Source organism: Oncorhynchus mykiss, chromosome 26 (genome assembly GCF_013265735.2).
Source record: "Oncorhynchus mykiss isolate Arlee chromosome 26, USDA_OmykA_1.1, whole genome shotgun sequence".
In the NCBI taxonomy this organism is placed as follows: domain Eukaryota; kingdom Metazoa; phylum Chordata; class Actinopteri; order Salmoniformes; family Salmonidae; genus Oncorhynchus; species Oncorhynchus mykiss.
Window position 1 is genome coordinate 48,184,564 of NC_048590.1, and position 19,118 is coordinate 48,203,681.

The 19,118-nt window shown below is 45.0% G+C and overlaps 1 protein-coding gene across 1 annotated transcript in view; it reads left to right on the forward strand.

Moving 5' to 3' along the window:
* LOC110506198 (D-glucuronyl C5-epimerase B-like) overlaps nucleotides 1–19,118 on the forward strand; it is a 77,044-nt gene that overhangs the window by 35,125 nt on the left and 22,801 nt on the right. The window contains exons 2-3 of the mRNA XM_036963807.1: nucleotides 2,189–2,282; nucleotides 16,965–17,494. Coding sequence (XP_036819702.1) covers nucleotides 16,978–17,494 — 517 coding nt within the window. The 5' untranslated portion in view covers nucleotides 2,189–2,282; nucleotides 16,965–16,977. The remainder of the gene's footprint in view (nucleotides 1–2,188; nucleotides 2,283–16,964; nucleotides 17,495–19,118) is intronic.

Here is a 19,118-nt window from a genome sequence, read left to right on the forward strand (position 1 = left end):
GATCATATGTAACTTCTTTCCTGGCGTTTTAGGCCTATATTTAGTAAGTCATCCTTGTCGGTAGGTAGTCACTGTTAGCGATGTGACAAACTGAAACATTTTCTTAATGTTGAAAAACATCTGCTTTCTGTTTAAAACTATAAGCTCCCGAGTGGCGCAGCGGTCTAAGGCACTGCATCTCAGTGCATGAAGCGTCACTATAGTACCTGGTTCGAATCCAGGCTGTATCACATCCGGCTGTAATTGGGAGTTCCATAGGGCACCGCACAATTGGCCCAGCGTCGTCGGGGTTTGGCCGGAGTAGTCCGTCATTGTAAATAATAATTTGTTTACTGACTTGCCTAGTTAAATCAAGGTTAAATAAAAATGTGCTAAAATTCACAATGCAGCTGCGCTGTTGCCAGGAATGGTTTGTGTCTCCGGGTGCGGTCCTTTTCAGATGGTTAAGAACTGCTCTGTTACCAGGAATGTTTTGTGTCTCCGGGTGTGGTCCTTTTCAGATGGTTAAGCACTGCTCTGTTGCCAGGAATGGTTTGTGTCTCCGGGTGCGGTCCTTTTCAGATGGTTAAGCACTGCTCTGTTGCCAGGAATGGTTTGTTTCTCCGGGTGTGGTCCTTTTCAGATGGTTAAGCACTGCTCTGTTACCAGGAATGGTTTGTGTCTCCGGGTGTGGTCCTTTTCAGATGGTTAAGCACTGCTCTGTTACCAGGAATGGTTTGTGTCTCCGGGTGTGGTCCTTTTCAGATGGTTAAGCACTGCTCTGTTACCAGGAATGTTTTGTGTCTCCGGGTGCGGTCCTTTTCAGATGGTTAAGCACTGCGCTGTTGCCAGGAATGGTTTGTGTCTCCGGGTGCGGTCCTTTTCAGATGGTTAAGCACTGCTCTGTTACCAGGAATGTTTTGTGTCTCCGGGTGCGGTCCTTTTCAGATGGTTAAGCACTGCTCTGTTACCAGGAATGGTTTGTGTCTCCGGGTGTGGTCCTTTTCAGATGGTTAAGCACTGCTCTGTTACCAGGAATGGTTTGTGTCTCCGGGTGTGGTCCTTTTCAGATGGTTAAGCACTGCTCTGTTACCAGGAATGTTTTGTGTCTCCGGGTGTGGTCCTTTTCAGATGGTTAAGCACTGCTCTGTTACCAGGAATGGTTTGTGTCTCCGGGTGCAGTCCTTTTCAGATGGTTAAGCACTGCTCTGTTGCCAGGAATGGTTTGTTTCTCCGGGTGTGGTCCTTTTCAGATGGTTAAGCACTGCTCTGTTACCAGGAATGGTTTGTGTCTCCGGGTGCGGTCCTTTTCAGATGGTTAAGCACTGCTCTGTTACCAGGAATGGTTTGTGTCTCTAGGGTGTGGTCCTTTTCAGATGGTTAAGCACTGCTCTGTTACCAGGAATGGTTTGTGTCTCCGGGTGTGGTCCTTTTCAGATGGTTAAGCACTGCTCTGTTACCAGGAATGGTTTGTGTCTCTAGGGTGTGGTCCTTTTCAGATGGTTAAGCACTGCTCTGTTACCAGGAATGGTTTGTGTCTCCGGGTGCGGTCCTTTTCAGGTTCATTGTAAATAATACTTGTACTACCATTACTGTACTTCAATTCCACCTCACATAATTAGCATTTCCTTCTCAACTACACTACCGTTCAAAAGTTTGGGGTCACTTAGAAATGTCCTTGTGCTTTTCTTTCAAAATCATTTTTTTTGTCCATTTAAAATAACATCAAATTGATCAGAAATACAGTGTAGACATTGTTAATGTTGTAAATGACTATTGTAGCTGGAATCGGCTGATTTTTAATGGATTATCTACGTAGGTGTACAGAGGCCAATTATCAGCAGCCATCACTCCTGTGTTCCAATGGCACGTTGTGTTACCTAATCCAAGTGTATCATTTTAAAAGGCTAATTGATCATTAGAAAACCCTTTTGCAATTATGTTAGCACGGCTGAAAACTGTTCTGATTAAAGAAGCAATAAAAGTGGCCTTCAGACTAGTTGAGAATCTGGAGCATCAGCATTTGAAGAAGATGAGCCTCGCGCTTCAACGCTCTTAGTTCTTGTGGAAATTGACCCACTATGCTGTTTACTTTTTGCGTACTGCATACTGGGATTTGTCGTAATGTTACGAATCCCAATTTCATTTAAAAGTGAACATTTTAAGTGTTCACACTGCTCGTCAATGTAATGTAATGTTTTTGTTGCAGGTGGTGAGGAGTCGGCCAGATGAACTAGATCCAGGGGAACTCGTAGCCGGGGACATGACTGATCCGTTGGCTGTTTTCTGCTGAATGGATTAGGGTGAGTACCTACAGTGCCTTCTTAGAGTATTCATACCCCATGACTTATTCCACATGTTGTTACAGCCTGATTTTCAAAATGTATTTTTCTCCTCATCCATCTACACACACTACCCCATAATGACAAAGAGCAAACATGATTTTAGAAAATTAGCTCATTTACATAAGTATTCACACCCCAGGGTCAATACATGTTATAATGCCCTTTGGCAGCAACTACAGCTCTGAGTCTTTCTGGGTAAGTCTATAAGAGCTTTCCACATGTGGATTGTGCAACATTTGCCTATTTTTATTCTATAAGTTCTGTCAAATAAGTTGTTCATTATTACTAGACAACTATTTTTAGGTCTTGATATATATACAGTGAGGGAAACAAGTATTTCCCCTGCTGATTTTGTATGTTTGCCCACTGACAAAGAAATGACCTGTCTATAATTTTAATGGTAGGTTTATTTGAACATTGAGAGACAGAATAACAACAAAAAAATCCAGAAAAACGCATGTCAAAAATGTTATAAATTGATTTGCATTTTAATGAGGGAAATAAGTATTTGACCCCTGTGCAAAACTTGACTTAGTACTTGGTGGCAAAACCCTTGTTGGCAATCAGAGGTCAGATGTTTCTTGTAGTTGGCCACCAGGTTTGCACACATCTCAGGAGGGATTTTGTCCCACTCCTCTTTGTAGATCTTCTCCAAGTCATTAAGGTTTCGAGGCTGACGTTTGGCAACTCGAACCTTCAGCTCCCTCCACAGATTTTCTATGGAATTAAGATCTGGAGACTGGCTAGGGGGTCAAATATTTATTTCCCTCATTAAAATGCAAATCAATTTATGACATTTTTGACATGCATTTTTCTGGATGTTTTTGTTGTTATTCTGTCTCTCACTGTTCAAATAAACCTACCATTAAAATTATAAACCAACATTTTCTTTGTCAGTGGGCAAACGTACAAAATCAGCAGAGGATCAAATACTTTTTTCCCTCACTGTATATTTTATTGCAGATTTAAGTCAAAACTGTAACTCAGCCAACACCCAGTGTAGATTTGGCCTTGTATTTGAGGTTATTGTCCTGCTGAAAGGTTCATTCATTTCCCAGTGTATGGTGGGAAGCAGACTGAACCAGGTTTTCCTCTAGGATTTTACATGTGCTTAGCTTTATTCCATTTTTTTAAATAAAAAAACTCCCCAAGTCCTTGCCAATGACCAGCATACCTATGATGCAGGCACCACCTGCTTGAAAATAGGAAGAGTGGTACTCAGTAATGTGTAGTGTTGGGTTTGCTCCAAACATAACGCTTTGTATTCAGCAAAGCAAGTTCATTTCTTTGCCACATTTTTAGCAGTTTTACTTTAGTGCCTTGTTGGAAACAGGATGCATGTTTTGGAATATTTTTATTCTGTACTGGCTTCCTTTTCACTCTGTCAATTAGGTTAGTATTGTGGAGAAACTACAATGTTGATCCATCCTCAGTTTTCTTCTGTCACAGCCATTCAAATCTGTAGCTGTTTTAAAGTCACCATTGCCCTCATGGTGAAATCCCTGAGCGGTTTCCTTCCTCTCCGACAACTGAGTTTGGAAGGGAGTCTGTATCTTTGTAGTGACTGGGTGCATTGATACACCATCCAAGTGTAATTAACAACTTCTCCATTCTCAAAGGGATATATTCAATACCCTTCTTGGTCAGGCATTGGAAAACCTCCCTGGTCTTTGTGGTTGAATTTGTGTTAGAAATTCACTTCTCGACTGAGGGACCTTACAATTATCTGTATGTGTGGGGTACAGAGATGAGGTAGTCATTAAACTTATTGAGCAAGTGTTTACTCCTGAACTGATTCATGCTTGCCATAACAAAGGGGATGAATACTTATTGACTCAAGACATTTCAGCTTTTCGTTTTTGTATTAATTTGTAAACCTTTCTAAAAACATAGTTCCACTTTATAGGGTATTGTGTGTCGGCCAGCGACAGTCTAATTTGAATCCATTTTAAATTCAGGCTCTACCACAAATGTGGACCAAGTCCAGGGGTGTGAAATACTTCCTGAAGGCCCTGTACCTGTCATTTTTCAACAGTAACTTACTTTGGAATCATAGAACTGCATTAATGCTGACCCAATCTGACCTGATCTTAATTGAGTAAGCAGAGCTGTGACGGATTTCCCTAAACCCAAACCGTATCAAGTTGATAGCAAAAGGAAAGTCTTTGAACGTGCTCTGGATTCATTAGCCTGTATCAGGCTGGTAATTGGAAGTCTGCATGGAGCGAGAGGACAGGACTTGGGTAGATTCACAGACGCTGATCAAAGCTGTATCCCCTACAGCTCCACGGGCTGCTTTTTTTTTTATGCCACCTCTTCCTGCAAAAGACTCGCTCGGAGGGGATATGTCACATGTTCATGGTCCCAATACCTGTAACCCTGCTATGTCATGAGGTTTTAACCATGTAAGCCTTACTGTGGAAGGATCCCATGTCCTGCTCCATCCCTGAATCATATTCTGTTATGCTGCTGCAAGGCTACATGTAAGCCTTACTGTGGAAGGATCCCATGTCCTGCTCCATCCCTGAATCATATTCTGTTATGCTGCTGTAGAGGCTACATGTAAGCCTTACTGTGGAAGGATCCCATGTCCTGCTCCATCCCTGAATCATATTCTGTTATGCTTCTGCAAGGCTACATGTAAGCCTTACTGTGGAAGGATCCCATGTCCTGCTCCATCCCTGAATCATATTCTGTTATGCTGCTGTAGAGGCTACATGTAAGCCTTACTGTGGAAGGATCCCATGTCCTGCTCCATCCCTGAATCATATTCTGTTATGCTGCTGTAGAGGCTACATGTAAGCCTTACTGTGGAAGGATCCCATGTCCTGCTCCATCCCTGAATCATATTCTGTTATGCTGCTGTAGAGGCTACATGTAAGCCTTACTGTGGAAGGATCCCATGTCCTGCTCCATCCCTGAATCATATTCTGTTATGCTGCTGTAGAGGCTACATGTAAGCCTTACTGTGGAAGGATCCCATGTCCTGCTCCATCCCTGAATCATATTCTGTTATGCTGCTGTAGAGGCTACATGTAAGCCTTACTGTGGAAGGATCCCATGTCCTGCTCCATCCCTGAATCATATTCTGTTATGCTGCTGTAGAGGCTACATGTAAGCCTTACTGTGGAAGGATCCCATGTCCTGCTCCATCCCTGAATCATATTCTGTTATGCTGCTGTAGAGGCTACATGTAAGCCTTACTGTGGAAGGATCCCATGTCCTGCTCCATCCCTGAATCATATTCTGTTATGCTGCTGTAGAGGCTACATGTAAGCCTTACTGTGGAAGGATCCCATGTCCTGCTCCATCCCTGAATCATATTATGTTATGCTGCTGCAAGGCTACATGTAAGCCTTACTGTGGAAGGATCCCATGTCCTGCTCCATCCCTGAATCATATTCTGTTATGCTGCTACAAGGCTACATGTAAGCCTTACTGTGGAAGGATCCCATGTCCTGCTCCATCCCTGAATCATATTCTGTTATGCTGCTGTAGAGGCTACATGTAAGCCTTACTGTGGAAGGATCCCATGTCCTGCTCCATCCCTGAATCATATTCTGTTATGCTGCTGCAAGGCTACATGTTTTTGTGCACTGCTTATAAATGATGTGCAAAGGTCACAGTAATGGCATTGAAGAGTGGTTATTTTTCTGTCTCTTCTCCAGTTGATTAGGAGCGTGTTTAATCCCCCCTGTAGGTCTCTAATATTGTATGCTTTTTGGTAATAACCTGCCTAATCCCTGGACTAGTGACGGGTTGGACCGAGACATTCACTTCAAAGCAATTTCCTCCATTCTCTGCCTGCTCTGAGAGATATAAACCATGTTTCATTGTGCAGCACTAATGTGAAATTACTTCTTTGTTGGCCACATCGAAGTCAATTTGTTAGCTCAGTGTGTTTGCTATGGTGATTCAACAAACGGAATGTAATGGAGAGAAGTCCAGTGGAATGCAGGGCCAATGCCAGGTAAGAAAGACCTGGTGCTTAAGTCTTGTGTTATCAGGGCACAGACGGTAAACACCGGCTGGCTGGTACAGACCTTCCTCAGCTAAAATCAGCAGAACACGTCTTTACTCAATTATATAGGCCCATCTTTAGAGGATAAATCCTACATGTAGATATCTCAGCCTTACCTGGCCTTGAAACGGGCATCATTTTTTCAATAATTATTTAAAACTTTCTTTCATTTTCTACATTTGTAAACGCCCATACGACTCTCTGGGTCGTTAGAGGTCTGAAGAATATGGAGTTGGAGTTCTCACACAGTAAACTCCTTTTAAAACCCTGTATTAATCCAAATACACATTCTCACAGGGTTAGACTAGAATAGCCTATAAGCTATTTTGTTTTCCACTGCGAACATCTGGATAGGAGTTTTGATTGATTTGAATAGGACTCTTACTGTAGTCCAATGTGAGGTCTGCTGGGCACTATTGGAGTGGCGAGGGCATCCACACCCATGCATGATTAACAAGGCTGGAGGCCAGCAGGGTATCCAGCTGCTGGAAGTCCTGCTGCTCCCCCGAGAGGCCTGGTGAGATGGTAACTGGAGACACGCACTACTCTGAAAAAAACGGGTTGGCCTTGAGGTTGGACCATTAAAAAACATTTATTTAATTTTTTTAAATAGAGCTTCTGATTGGGAGACACCTGCCTCTGTGACTGGCAGGTGATGGAGCAGGTGTTTTGGGCAGAATGTGAACTCATTGCTAACAGAAGATGTGTTTTAATATGTGATGAAGGGCTAGCTCCCTCCCCCTGTCCCCCTCTCCTCCTCTACTCCTCTCCTCTGAGATACAACTTGCTGTGACGGTCTGTTCTTACGCCCAGGCAGCAGCAGGCATCTGAAGACTTGAAAGGGCAATGTGTAGGGGTGTTACCACGATTACAGAACAGACATTTGAATATGTTGTGGATGGTACATGCACTGTGGTGCATATTAACTCTGTCATCAGTGTGACTTATTCAAGCTGAGCTGCGGTCGCTTCCCTTGTGTTGAGGCACCACCAAGGGAGAATTTGGCCTCAACCTTGGTAGTGATGCTGTCAACGCCTAAATGTTACTGAGTGAGCCATGCATTAACTGATGAAGAGGAGTGAGACGACCTACAGTGGAGCACATTTTATGGGTGGCGTGTTTGTCTTTTCTAACGAGCTGCCTCACACAGACACACAGACACACACACACACACACACACACACACACACACACACTCAGACACACACACACACACACACCCGGACACCCTTCTCGTTGCCGACACAGTAGGCGTTAACAGGCCCCTGAGCTCCAGTCAGCCAGAGCTTATTTACAGCAGTCTGAGCCCCTGCCTGAATTCACCCAGAGACCACTGAAAATGTCATGAGTGTGTAGTTGGGGCAGGAACACCTGGTTGCACAAACACCGGGACTTCTGCTCCGATACCTCCCCAAGGGCAGCTCACCAGCGATGGGGCGTTATCGCAATGATGCCTGTTACATTTTTATTCCCCACCAGAAAACAGCAGAGGGATAAAAACACCAGCCTGCCCAACCCAGGGCTCTGCTGCTACAGTGGTCTGCCCAACCCAGGGCTCTGCTGCTACAGTGGTCTGCCCAACCCAGGGCTCTGGTGCTACAGTGGTCTGCCCAACCCAGGGCTCTGGTGCTACAGTGGTCTGCCCAACCCAGGGCTCTGCTGCTACAGTGGTTTGCCCAACCCAGGGCTCTGGTGCTATTGTTTTTCCACCCTCTTGGTATTCATACACACTTGATATAGCCTAAGCATACCAATGAAAACATACTTCCAGGTGCTTGTGAGATGGGGTTCCAATAGTCTTAGTGCTGAATAATCATCACTAGCACCCTTTGTGTACTGCAAATGGGGGTTTTGGTATGGAGGCAAAGGTCGTAGGACATGAATGCTTTTGCCCAAACGGGAAAAAGATAATGACAGGAAAATGAACTTAAATACTGCAGGATGTGCTTCCTCATCCCTCCCCATGTTATCAGTAAAACAACACAAACCCTCTGCTCACATTTGAAGAACAATGTTAGGCCCACTTTGCTCTTTCCGCGGTCTCGTCATTATAAACAGAACTTGTAGTAGGAGATTGGCCTTAGCAGGCGTACTGTAACTAAGTAGCCAATCCAACCACCCCCTTTTCTGTCTTCTTGCTGTTGTGTGAAGGGTTAAAGTATCCCCGCCTTATTATACATGCACATTAAACTAACTGGCCAGCTGGTATGTTGGCAGTCTGTTGACATTCCAAGGCAGAATGAGATACTCTTGAGCATGGTGTATCCTGGGTAGTTGTGAAGCAGCTGTTATTGCATCCAGAGATGTCTGACACGTTAACAATGCAGCGCAGCTGCTGCCAGCATTCACCCAATGAGCAAACGCCTGTCATCGGAGCTGGCCTATGAGTGATGTCAGAGACGACCGGAGAAGCTGCCAGCATTCACCCAATGAGCAAACGCCTGTCATCGGAGCTGGCCTATGAGTGATGTCAGAGACGACCGGAGACGCTGCCAGCATTCACCCAATGAGCAAACGCCTGTCATCGGAGCTGGCCTATGAGTGATGTCAGAGACGACCGGAGACGCTGCCAGCATTCACCCAATGAGAAAACGCCTGTCATCGGAGCTGGCCTATGAGTGATGTCAGAGACGACCGGAGACGCTGCCAGCATTCACCCAATGAGCAAACGCCTGTCATCGGAGCTGGCCTATGAGTGATGTCAGAGATGACTGGAGAAGCTGCCAGCATTCACCCAATGAGCAAACGCCTGTCATCGGAGCTGGCCTATGAGTGATGTCAGAGATGACTGGAGAAGCTGCCAGCATTCACCCAATGAGAAAACGCCTGTCATCGGAGCTGGCCTATGAGTGATGTCAGAGACGACCGGAGAAGCTGCCAGCATTCACCCAATGAGAAAACGCCTGTCATCGGAGCTGGCCTATGAGTGATGTCAGAGACGACCGGAGAAGCTGCCAGCATTCACCCAATGAGCAAACGCCTGTCATCGGAGCTGGCCTATGAGTGATGTCAGAGATGACCGGAGAAGCTGTGAGCATTTGGAACTCGGAGACCTCCCTTCTCATGTCTTCTGTGTTCAGTCCCGACGCCTCGGATCACAAAGATACTTCTCAACATGTAAACCCTTTCAACATATCGATTGACCTCTGCTCCAACCAGCCAAGGTTCGACATGGACGGTTGAAGCAGAGGTCAATTGACATGTTAAAGGGGTCTAACCTTGGATGGTTGGAGCAGAGGTCAATCTGTATTTATTTTACCTTTGCTCCAACCGTCCAAGGTTAGACATACTATTATGTCTCTGTTGGTCTTCAAGGACTGTTTGTAAGTTTTGACAAAGCTCATGTTGCCTAGAAGAAATGCATTGTATTTCAACCAGCTTTTTGACTGAGATGATTTTCAAGTCTTGGCAAGCCTGGCATGCACCTGCCTCTGATCTATTCCTGGGGCTTAAATGGCCTGAAGTTGGACGGTATATCTGATGACCGTTCTGTCAAGCTCGCCGTAGTCGTCTAACCCCACCTGGCTGGGCAGGTTGGGCCCAATATGGCATGTCGTCCCAACCCCTTGGAAGCCAACACAACACCACATGTAGTCCTACATCATCAGCATGCTAGCAGCAGCAGCTGCCCTCTTAATTTTGTCTCATCGTTGATGCCCAGTCAGTGTTATAAAAAAACTCTGAGTGGAAGAGTTCTGACAACCATAAGGTGACCGGAGCCAAACCATCCAATCAGAGCAGAGGCCACTAAACCTGAAAGCAGTCCTTTCAGACTCCACAGTCCCTAGTGCCAGGGCCAGCCTTCCTCCTCCCACCCCTGATGGCCATTATCGGGACAGCATCTAAAGACAATGTAGCCCCTATGCTCCCAGGGGCCAGGTTGCCAAGGCTGGGGTGGAGGCCAAGGGCAGTCGATGTTCTCACATTACTGAGAACCCCCCCCCCTATCAAGGCTAAAGGCTGGGTAGTTTTAAGCTCAGTGGATAACCCCCCACCCCCCATACATTTATCAAGGCTAAAGGCTAGGCTGTTTTAAGTTCAGCAGTATGCTTAGCAGCATTTCAATGGAGTCCTTCATTTCCTCCTGTGTCTCATCCCTCCCCTTGGCCCCCTGGGAAGGTCATGCATCACCAGGATGAGGACGGGGAGTGGGCGTGAACTATGGCCGGATGAACTCAAAGCATACTAAGAGGGCATTTGGTCATGTGTGCTGGCTACAGATTGATGCGCTCATTTTAAACGCAGGTCCCATGCCGCCGTGTCAAATTTTTAAGTATCTTTCAATTCTCCGAAGCAGGACGTTGGCGCATTTAAGCTGAAAAGCTCCACTTCCTCCCCACCCCCCCACCCCTTTTTACCACAATCTGTCAGGGATGGAGGGTTTTTATCCTCAACAGCCTTGTACTCCCTATCCGGGTTGGTGTCTGTTGTTTTGGAGTACTTCCCCTCTAAGTCTGTAGTTCAAATCGTGGATATTACCAGAGGGATTACATCTGTGCAACACATCCGTAGTCAAGCTGATTGCCCTTGGATTACACAGAGGCCCATCCATATCTCATGCACTTAAGTGGATTTGGGCCGAAATGATCCATGAGAAAACTGCTACTGTCTCGTCCACTAGATAGAGCCTAGTGGTGTTGTCTGAACTGTAGGTAAGTCGTACATAATAAATAGGTTACATTCACAAGTGAATTGAAAGATGCTACAGGGTTTTTATTGAAATGGCTCTTTCTCTAGAACCTTGAGGAGATCCGTTTTAACAGTCTGATCATATGAATCACAAGAGATGTGGATTCATGAAAGGTGGTGAGAGAGAACGTGAATGAATAACAAACAATGCGATATAAGTTCTAGATTTATCCTTGCCCACTTGTCTAGTCACTATGGTCTTGTCCTGGGTTAGGCAGGCTGTGATTGGCTGGACTCAGTGAAGCCTAGTGGTATAGCCAGTAGCCATGCCACTGACTGAGCTCTGCCGGCAGCACACCACCTAATAAGATCCAATTAGTTATAGTCAGGCCCTGACAAGATGGAGACAGTCTGCTTATCTTTCACTGTGCAGTCCCCAGGCTTCCTCCCAGAGTTCTCATCATTGTCAGAGCTCCCAGCAGCCCAATCATTCATCTCTCCACTATGCTGACTTTTCTCCAAATATCAATGATACTTTTATTCATACAGCAATATTTTACATATGCAGAGGTCTGCCAAAGCAGATATTTCACATGACATGACACTTAAAGTTGGTAACTGCAAGTGCAGAGTTCACTTTCACCCTCCAGCAGTTGATACTTGGAGAGAACCATGTGTAGACCTATTTCCAAATGGAAGTGCTCGCTATTATTGGAAAGTGTGTTTCTAACCCACCCCATACAGCTCATGTATTTGCAGCAGCTATTGTTAGAACACGATCACTAACACGTGATCTTCAGGGTTTATATTGTGAGCTGGGTTACTAACACCAGGCTGAATGTATACAGTACCAGTCAAACGTTTGGACACACCTACTCAAGGGTTTTTCTTTATTTTTACTATTTTCTACGATGTAAAAATAATAGTGAAGACATCAAAACTATGAAATAACACATATGGAATCATGGAGTAACCAAAAGAGTGTTCAACAAATCAAAATATATTTGAGATGGCCACCCTTTGCCTTGACGACAGTTTTGCACACTCTTGGCATTCTCTCAACCAGCTTCACCTGGAATGCTTTTCCAACAGTCTTGAAGGAGCTCCCACATGCTGAGCACTTGTTGGCTGCAGGCCAGGTCATCTGGTGCAGCACTCCATCAATCTTCTTCTTGGTCAAATAGCCCTTACACAATCTGGAGGTGTGTTTTGGGTCATGGTCCTGTTGAAAAACAAACGATAGTCCCACTAAGCGCAAACCAAATGGGATGGCGAATCGCTGCAGGATGCTGTGGTAGCCATGCTGGTTAAGTGTGCCTTGAATCGTAAATAAATCACTGACAGTGTCACAGCAAAGCACCCCACACCATCACATCACCACCACGGAGATCAACCGTTTACCTACATCTCATGAAGATATGGCAATTTGGAAGGAAAAATATTATTTTCTTGGCCCAAGAAAGTCTCTTCTTATTGGTGTCCTTTTAGTAGTGGTTTCTTTGCAGCATTTCAACCATGAAGGCCTGATTCACGCAGTCATGTTGAGATACTTGAACTCTGAAGCATTTATTTGGACTGCAATTTCTGAAGCTGGTAATTAATGAATTTATCCTCTTCAGCAGAGGTAACTCTGGGTCTTTCTTTCCTGTGGCCAGATGGTTTTTGCGACTGCACTAGAAGAACCTGTCAAAGTTCTTAATGTTCCGTATTGACTGACCTTCATGTCTTAAAGTAATGATGGACTGTCGTTTCCCTTTGCCAAGAACAGTTCAAATAAGCATAGTATAGACTTGGTCTTTTACCAAATAGGGCTATCTTCTGTATACCACCCTTACCTTGTCGCAACACAACTGATTGGCTCAAATGCATTAATAAGGAAAGAAATTCCACAAATTAACTTTGAACAAGGCACACCTGTTAATTGAAATGCATTCCAGGTGACTAACTCATGAAGCTGTTTGAGAATGCTAAGTGTGCAAAGCTGTCATCAAGGCAAAGGGTGGCTACTTTGAAGAATCTCCAATATAACACTTTTTTGGGGGGGGGGGGGGGGGGGCTACTACATGTGTTGTTTCATAGTTTTTATATCTTCACTATTATTCTACAACGTAGGGGGGGGAAAGAACAAAAAAATAAAAACCCTGTGTCCAAACTTTTGACTGGTTCTGTTTGTTTTCCTTTATTTCTGCCTAACCCTACCGCCCCTCCCCTAATTGAAGTAAACTAATCGACAACGCTTTTACTTCCAGCTTATACATCTTTCAGCTCCCCTCCACCACTACCATCTAGTTCTGAACACCATCCAGTTTTGGTTCCTATTTGGTATATATTTTTCAGCTGTGATGTTTTACAAAAGTTGTGAACCTTTCTATTCTCATAGTGTCTACAGATTGTAAATAAAATAAAACATTTTTTGCTAAGAGCATTATTATATTATTGATCATTTGACTGACATTTTAAATCACCCATCACTCGAGGCTGTTCTTAAGAGAGTAGCCTATCCTGCCTCATATCCTGTATCATATCATGCCTTTACTCTACACGCTTATTAGAGAGAACTGGAACTTCCTAACTCCAGGCGTCCTTGTCTGGCTACATGCTTGTCCTTGGTGTTTAACTTTGTAGGAGACCAGAGACCATTATCGTTGTAATTTGACTCGGCGTTGCTAGGGCGGGCAGATTGCTCCCATTGTGGAATTAATGCGCATTCATTGTGTTGACCTTTAGCTGTGGCTGGATTAAGCTGAAGCATTGAGATGCTGTTGGAGGTAATGCTTTTCTACCCTCTCTCTCTCCTCCTGTATTGTGGGAAGGCCGAGTCTTTGTCGTTGCTGCATCTGCAACTCCTAGCGCCGTAAGCTGTAATTAGTGAGGGATGTTTGCCTATTGATTTCTCTCAGGACGATGGAAATGCCAGAAACAACATGGCAGATGACGTGAGTCTCGGACCCGCGCTGATTGGCACTGTTAATCGGGTGAATGAATTGACGCGTCTCGTTGGCCTGGTAGACGTCGACTCCAGCCCTTTCATCTAGTTTTGACCCTCACCTCAAAGCGTTTCAAGTTCTTAATGCCGTTCTCGTAGACAAGTGTTTACCCACAACCAAAGAGGGACTGTCTGTGATCCACAAAGTGTTTACCCACAACCAAAGAGGGGCTGTCTGTGATCCACAAAGTGTTTACCCACAACCAAAGAGGGACTGTCTGTGATCCACAAAGTGTTTACCCACAACCAAAGAGGGGCTGTCTGTGATCCACAAAGTGTTTACCCACAACCAAAGAGGGACTGTCTGTGATCCACAAAGTGTTTACCCACAACCAAAGCGGGACTGTCTGTGATCCACTAAGTGTTTACCCACAACCAAAGAGGGACTGTCTGTGATCCACTAAGTGTTTACCCACAACCAAAGAGGGACTGTCTTGTGATCCACTAAGTGTTTACCCACAACCAAAGAGGGACTGTCTGTGATCCACTAAGTGTTTACCCACAACCAAAGAGGGACTGTCTTGTGATCCACTAAGTGTTTACCCACAACCAAAGAGGGACTGTCTTGTGATCCACTGTTTACCCACAACCAAAGAGGGACTGTCTGTGATCCACTAAGTGTTTACCCACAACCAAAGAGGGACTGTCTGTGATCCACTAAGTGTTTACCCACAACCAAAGAGGGACTGTCTGTGATCCACTAAGTGTTTACCCACAACCAAAGAGGGACTGTCTTGTGATCCACTAAGTGTTTACCCACAACCAAAGAGGGACTGTCTTGTGATCCACTAAGTGTTTACCCACAACCAAAGAGGGACTGTCTGTGATCCACTAAGTGTTTACCCACAACCAAAGAGGGACTGTCTGTGATCCACTATTTGGAAAAACTGCCAATGCCTGACATGCGTTATGTGAATTGGTCTATGCAAGCCTCTGAAGTGGTAGTTGAATGTTTTCCATTCCTAACCCTCAAGCCGAAGCAGCTGCAAAAGGCAAAAGGTACACAAACAACTAATGGCAAATGCTGCTCGTCATCACATTTACCATCATGCTGGTTCCTTTCCTCAAGTTAATCTGCATTCGATTCTCATCAACTCATCTGCAGATGCTCCTCAATCACCTTGCATCTTAAGCGGTTTAGTCTACTTTGTGTATTCCCTAATTGATCACCCGTGAGCTGTGGAGCCCAAGCCTGTCGGCTCTGTCTAGAACCGGGAGCTGTGGAGCCCAAGCCTGTCGGCTCTGTCTAGAACCGGGAGCTGTGGAGCCCAAGCCTGTCGGCTCTGTCTAGAACCGGGAGCTGTGGAGCCCAAGCCTGTCGGCTCTGTCTAGAACCGGGAGCTGTGGAGCCCAGACCTGTCGGTGTAGAGCAGTAGGCTAGTGTTGGAGTGACTATCTGTGCTGTTTTTTCCCCACATCCCAAAACCTCTCTTGTTTGTATCAATGAAGCTCCCAGATAACACGTTGCATGTGTTTTTGTTGAAGATGTTGAGGACCACACATAGGGTGACAGTAGTAGTGGTACAGCAGAAGTACACGGAGTATACAAAATATTAAGAACACCTTCATAATATTGAGCCCCCCCTTCCCTCAGAACATCTTCAATTTGTCAGGGCATGGACTCTACAAGGTGTTGAAAGCGTTCCACAGGGATGCTGGACCATATTGACGCCAATGCTTTCTTAGCTGGTGTGGTATCCAGAGTCATTCCAACCTTGTGTCATACGGGGATATTCAGTAATACTGATCCCAAGGGCTGTGGATTTCAAACCCCACTTATACGCTGCAATCTGATGATTAGCAATGCTAACAAGTACATGTAAAATCCCATAGAGAATGCTAATGATCGCGTTGTGAATATTTTTGTACAGTTTCTTACTGAACTATACAAGTAACTCAAAATGCTACACAGTTTGCTGCACAAAACAAATATTAGCCAGCGAGGCTCTTGATCCAATAGTCACTCTAGAGTAGAGAGAGTGGAAAGGTATTTATGTGGTCATAAACCTCACCTACAGGCCAACGTCATGACATACCTTTGGCAGAGATTAGACTTTCTGGGTAAGTCTCTTAAGAACTTTCCACACCTGGATTGTGCAACATTTGCCCATTTATTAAAAATAAAATAAAAATCTTCAAGCTCTGTCAAATTTGGTTGTTGATCATTGCTAGTCAACCATTTTTCAGGTCTTGCGATGGATTTTCCAAGTAAATTTAAGTCTCAACTATAACTCAGGAACATTCACTGTCTTGGTGAGTAACTCCAGTGTAAATGTGGCTTTGTTTTAGGTTATTGTCCTGCTGAAATGTTCATTCATTTCCCAGTGTCTGGTGGAAAGCAGACTGAACAAGGTTTTCCTCTAGGATTTTGCCTGTTTAGCTCCATTCATTAGATTTTTTTTTTTTTATCCTGAAAATCTCCCTTGTCCTTAACAATTACAGCATACCCATAACATGATGAAAATACGCAGAGTGGCGCTCAGTAATGTGTTGTATTTTCCACAAACATAACACTTTCGGACAAAGTTAATGGCTTTGCCACATTTTTTTTGGCAGTATTACTTTAGTGCCTTGTTGCAAACAGGATGCATATTTTGGAGTATTGGTATTCTGTACCAACTTCCTCCTTTTTGTTGATCCATCCTCCGTATTCTCCTATCACAGCCATTAAACTCCTTCCACTGCGGCAAATGAAGTAGGAAGGCTGCCTGTATCTACAGTGCCTTCGGAACGTTTTCAGACCCATCCACAATACTTATGTAAATCTGATATTTCTGTTTTTTAAAATTTGTAATACATTTGCAAAAATGTATAAAACCCTGTTTTTGCTTTGTCATTATGGGGTGTAGATTGAGGGGAGGAGGCAATGACGATTTAATTCATTTTAGAATAAGGCTGTAACGTAACAATGTGGAAAAAGTTATTTCCGAAGGCACTGTATGTGTCTTATATACTTAATGTTGTCCAAGGATACTATTAATAAGTCTCTGTTTCCCCTGTGCAGGTGTGCTGTGACCATGCGTTGCCTGGCGGCCCGGGTCAACTACAAGACCCTGATCGTCATCTGCGCCCTCTTCACCCTCCTCACCATGCTTCTGTGGAACCGTTGCTCCAGCGACACCGCCCTGCGCTTCCTCCCGCGGGCCCCGCCGCCACCCCCCAGCGCCAAGGGGGGCGACGCCAGCATTAGCAGCCAGCAGCAGCCCCCGCAGCCCCCGGAGCCGCCGCCCATAGTAGGCGGAGCTGCCGGCATCAAGTACGAAGAGATGGACTGCCTGATTAACGACGACGTCACGATAAAGGGTCGTCGGGACGGTGCTGAAGTGTACTTCCCTTTCAGCTGGCTGGAGAAGTACTTTGAGGTGTACGGCAAGGTGGTGCAGTACGACGGTTACGAGCGCTTTGAGTTCCAGCACAGCTACTCCAAGGTGTACGCGCAGCGTGAGCCCTACCACCCGGACGGCGTCTTCATGTCCTTCGAGGCATACAACGTGGAGGTGCGCGACCGCGTCAAGTGCATCAGTGGAGTGGAAGGTGAGTCGAAGCCCTTGAGGCGCCAACATTGATCCGTGACACTGTCCACGAGAAAAGGCATTTTATTGCAGCCAACCACATTACAACCGTTATTTTGATTCACCTGACGCACAGGAAATCAGAGCTAGTCTATCAATCCTTTAATCGTCTGAATTACTACTTATTGATCAATACCATCACGAATGTATGGCCTTATAAAATCTTATTTGTTTTTCCCCAAATGTAGTTTTCTTCGTTTGGTTTTTCAAGGTTTCTGTAATTCCCAAACTTTAAAAAAAATAGAAGAATAACAAAATTTGATCTTTTATTTTATTTTGGGTTGTAGTATGAACCAACAAGAGACTGTTTGGTTAGCAATGTTTGTGTAGCGCTCTTGTGGTTGGAGAGTTTGCAAAGCAAATGGCCACTGGATTGATGCAAATGGTAATGATCTCATTCTGCCAGGTAGCCATAGGCTACTTTGGTAGACATTTTAAATGGGAAGGTTTTTTGGGAAAGCCTTTCCATCTAACAGAAGATGGTTATAATTAGCATCATCGCTAACGGCTACACAATGTGCAGGCATACACTCGCTCCGCAGACACGGGCATTCCTCGCTCCGCAGACACGGGCATTCCTCGCTCCGCAGACACGGGCATTCCTCGCTCCGCAGACACGGGCATTCCTCGCTCCGCAGACACGGGCATTCCTCGCCACGCAGACACGGGCATTCCTCGCCACGCAGACACGGGCATTCCTCGCCACGCAGACACGGGCATTCCTCACCGCTTCATAAAGTTGCAGGAAAATACGAATCACTGATGCATTCTGTTCTTGTCTTGTCTTGGGAAAATGTATGTGTTTTCTACTAAGTTCAATACATTTTTGAATATTGTTGAATTCCGTTTTAATATCTGGATTCCGTGATTCCGTCCTCATTCTCCGCAATGTGGATTTTATAGGGCCCTGTGAATGGTCCCACCACAAGACCAGGATTGGAAAAATTTGGTGAATAGTCAAATGTAAAAAAGCAAAGTAGCCCAACATTCGTTGCCTTTGTCCTCAACTACATAAACCGTCCCTGCAACTCCATAAACAGGGACCAGGAAAGGAACCACTAAAGCTCTATCACACACTAGTTTATACATGGCACGTCAGGACCAGCACTTAGTGGTTGTGTGCAAAGCAGTCTGAACGGACCCGTCTTAAAGGACAGTGTCCGTACGAGTTGTAGAGCCATTTAGCTGCACAGTCCGTAGGAGAATTTTCCAGGAAACCAGGCTTGAGTAATCCACCTCTGGCCCCTTGTGAATAATGCACCATCAATTGAGTTGCATTAAGCAAATGAAACTGGGATTTGATCAGGGCAGATCACGAAACCTGATTGTGGCAACTTAATGGAGCACCATTTTGTGCTTGTACCGATACGCCGGGGTCTCCTGTTTCACAACGTGGAGATGGACTATTGGTAGACAATGGAGTGTTTAGGGTCTCCATGTGTGGGTACCCGTGGTTTTAATCTCTGATCAGATATCTGTGTGGTGAGGATGTCGTTTATTTTCTATGTGAGTGTTTGACAACTACAGCACCCGATGTCACAATAAGTCCAAAAAGATAATCGACATCAACCACCCGAGCCACGGCC